Source organism: Calliphora vicina, chromosome 4, assembly GCF_958450345.1.
Source record: "Calliphora vicina chromosome 4, idCalVici1.1, whole genome shotgun sequence".
Classification (NCBI taxonomy): Eukaryota; Metazoa; Arthropoda; class Insecta; order Diptera; family Calliphoridae; genus Calliphora; species Calliphora vicina.
The window spans coordinates 77,240,316-77,244,173 of record NC_088783.1 but is presented as its reverse complement, the minus strand read 5'-3'; the positions used below and the strand labels follow the sequence as shown (position 1 = coordinate 77,244,173).

General features: G+C 30.1%; 1 protein-coding gene across 1 annotated transcript; it reads left to right on the top strand.

Annotated features, from left to right (window-relative positions):
• Positions 1-400: 400 nt before the first annotated feature.
• On the top strand, positions 401-3,535 carry Cpr51A (Cuticular protein 51A). The gene is made up of 2 exons (XM_065507630.1): positions 401-559; positions 2,962-3,535. The coding sequence occupies exons 1-2, from the start codon at positions 503-505 to the stop codon at positions 3,325-3,327; spliced, it is 423 nt and encodes a 140-aa protein (XP_065363702.1). The 5' UTR covers positions 401-502; the 3' UTR covers positions 3,328-3,535.
• Positions 3,536-3,858: the final 323 nt, after the last annotated feature.

The following is a 3,858-nucleotide window of genomic DNA, read 5'->3' as shown; positions in this document are numbered from 1 at the left end:
TACAAATTCATATGGAAGTTGGAAGTTAGTTTTAGCCGTGTGTGAGTAAGTGTATGAATGATTTACACCATGGCAAAGATGGGTTAACCGCTGACATTTCTCACTTTGAAATGCAAAAAATTAAATTGAAAAAAAAAATAACAAAACAAAACAAACTATAAACTATTATGAGCTATGATTAAGTTGCTGCTATGCTTTCAATACTGCTGCTGCTGCTACTACTACGACTATACAAAAACTGCTGCTGTTCCCAGTAAATTAAATGCTCTGCCTGCTTTTAGCCGGCTTTAGGAGCAGCATTAATTTGTGTGTAACAACTGCAGCCAAGTTTTTTTTTACGACTGTTTGGTTTTTTGGTTAGTTGAGCGCTTGAAGTGCGTATATAAGCAGAATATTTGCACGTTTAAAAAACATAGTCCAGAGTACACTCGAAACGTGCACATCACTACCAATTCATTCATAGTTCAATAGTCTATTAAACTTAAAAAAACAACTAAACAAAATGTTCAAATTTGTGTTAATTTCTTGTGTTTTGGCTGCCGCCATTGCTTTGCCAATTGTGAGTGAAATATTTAATGAATTTTTTTATACTTTTAAAAAATTAACAAGAACTTGGCTGTAACAGAATTCTTACTAAATTTGAATTCTACTTAAGAATTATTTATAGAGCTTCAAAAGAAATTCTTAAACCAACAAGTGAAGTGTTTTTCAAATAAATAAATAAAAAATATTCCAATAAGTGAAAAAAAATTAAACCGTTAATATTTTAAACACGATCTAAACAAAATTCCTTTCAGAGTTTTTTATTAAATTTTGTGTTTTAAAAAACCTTAAAAATTGTTTACTTATTTGTTTTTCAATTGAATAAATATTAAATTAATAAATATGACACCCTCCATCTGACAAAAATGGTATTGCTTCGTACGTTTAAGAAGCAATAACAAAATATTAAATTAGTAGTAATTGTGATTGATATCAATAACAAAATTATTATAATTTTATTGTTGTCTATACTACAGCATTGTTTATTACCCAATCGTGGTATACAAGTTGTTAACTTGAAGGTTAACAACCAACAAATAACCAATCACCACCATCATCGTCGTCACCATCATCATCGTCATCTGCAACAACATCATCGCAGTAGTAGTCGTCTGCAGCAGCAACATCCCAGTTTACAAACGCTTCTGCTTAAAAACCACAACCACACATCAAGTTAATTTAATATTTAATTTTAGCATTTAATGTTAATAAAACAGGGAGTTCCGAAAAGTGATTGGAAATCCGAATTAAAAAATTAATTCTTTGCATGCCTAAATATGTCTCAATTTTAGTAGAAGTCTTTTGACGATCAGTTCAGAGAGGGAATGATCACCACCATTGTATTTGGAAAGCTTGCTTTTTGTGATGGCTTGTGATCTACTGATCAGTAATGATCGTTTTGAAGAACATCCTGTTCTTGTGAAAAATATCAATACTACAACCTATCATAACTAAAATACAATCACAATTTCTGTCAAATGATATCTTGCACTCAATTTGGAGATGAACAGTTGAATGCAGTTTGATTATTCTGCTGATCTGCAATGATCTAATGATCTAATAACCTAAATACAATTACAATTTCAGTGACATGATCTCTTACACTCAATTTGGAGATGATCGTGATTTATTTCTCAACGAAATTTTCAAATAAATTTTATTTTGTGACATTTTCTCTAATAAATCCTAAAAACGATCAAGATAGTGAATCACTTACACTCTCATTGCTGATGATCAGTCACAAAATACTACTATCAATAAATTATTTGTTTTCCTTAACCTCTTATTTAAATTAGTTTGGTATACTGATCACCAACGATCTTTCTGAAGAAGATCCTGCTTTTGGGCAAAAATATCAATACTCAAATCCATCATAAATAAACTATAATCACAATTTCAGTTAATTAATCTCTTCCACGCTATTGCAGGTGATCGTGAATTAATTTTTAAAGACATTATTCACTCTCATTGCTGAGGATCAGTTTCAGAATACAGACGATCAAGAAATTCTTCTTCAAACGATAAATAAAAGGATAAAGTCAATTTGTTAGAAATATTTAAACATCTTATTTTGCTTAAACAAAATTATCCTTCAAAAGTTCAACAAATCATTCTCTTAAATTTTTCTTAGAATCTCTTTTTGAAACACTCTGTTCCCACTTACATATTCTATATTTGTTATACCAAATGTGGGCGATTTATATTTTTTTTCTAAACAACATACAGTCATACTTTGTATTTGGAAATTTTGCGGTATGAAATTTAATCGTTTCTAAAACAAAATATTGAAAACAAATCGCATTTACTTTTTAAAACAAATTTGCAAAATAATCTTATAAACATAAAAAAGCTGAATAACAAATTGATCACTTTTGAATCTGGTATTTAGAATTCAAAGATAAATTGCAATTAAAGAGACATAAAGTGCCATTATTACGATGATTTCGTTAACAAAAAATTGTCTTTCAAAATATGTAATAATTAATTAACATGATTGACAAATTTTGCAACAAAAAATTTACACTTTTCAATACAAATTAGTAACTATCATCATTTTACGAGTGTAAAAGCAAAAAAGTCAACAAGTTTGCTTAGGTGTGGTAGTTGTAATTGCTGTCAATCATTCAAAATTGTGCAATTTAAGCGCGTAAATGTCAATCATCATCATTATGGCCACAAACTCTAGCTAAAGGGAGAAGAGAAACGGTCATAAATCAATCATAATTAAAATTACCCTGTATTCTAAAACAACTAAACAAAGAAATTGTCATTCTACATGAAGCAAATAAAAAAATGCAAAATGTTAAAAATGTTTTCTGTTAAAGCCAATTGAATGTTAATAATTTAATAATTTTAATAACCTTTTTTATATATGTACTTATACTTAAACATCATATTCTCTTCTCTTCCCTTTCCTAGGACCAAACCGATGCCGAAGAAAGAGCTGAATTGGAGCGCGTTCAAAACGAATCTGCCCAATACTCCTTCAACTCTCATGTCGAGGATAAAATCAACGACAACATGATCGCTCGCGAAGAAACCCGTGATGGCTCCAAGGTCAGCGGCATGTACTCGTACAGTGATGGTTTCGTTATGCGTACCGTCTTCTATGAAGCCGATGAGAACGGTTACCGTGTAGTCAAGGAAGATACCCAAGAAATCGGTGATGGTCCTCAATACAACCCCGAGGGACAAGCTGATGTTGAAGGTTCTTTGATTGGCAAATACTCCATCAAATTGGATCAAGATAAGGAAGAACCCCGTTACAAGGATATCCGTGCTTAAGTGAAGAGAATATTAACACACAAAAAAAAGTAAATGAAGATTTCATTTATATTTCTAACATTTAGAAATAGAGACTGAGCCCAGAAATCAAATATTAACATTTATCTTTTAAATCACATGACATTTTTTTGTTGTATTGTTTTGTTAATTGTAGTCGAGTCTTAACTATGTAAAAAAATAAAAATTGTACATTTAAGGAAAAAAAAAATATGAATTTTTGTTGATTTTATTTTTGAAAGGATGGGTTGCTGAAGGGTGTTGCAAAAAATGTTTTAATACTATTCAAATCAGTATACTTATATCAGTAAACAATTTGTTGTCGATTTGGTAACAGCATGAGTTAGTTCAGCTGAGTTTGGTGATTCTAAAAGGCCTTAAAACTTTAGGGAATAAGAGCGGATTATAATAAATATTTTAGGCAACAAATTTAAAATAAAAACCGAAAGTACTATTTCCTTTTCGCATTTCAAAATTGGCAAGTACTTAAAAAAATATACTACCATTTGTAAAGGAAAACCACATTGGAGTATA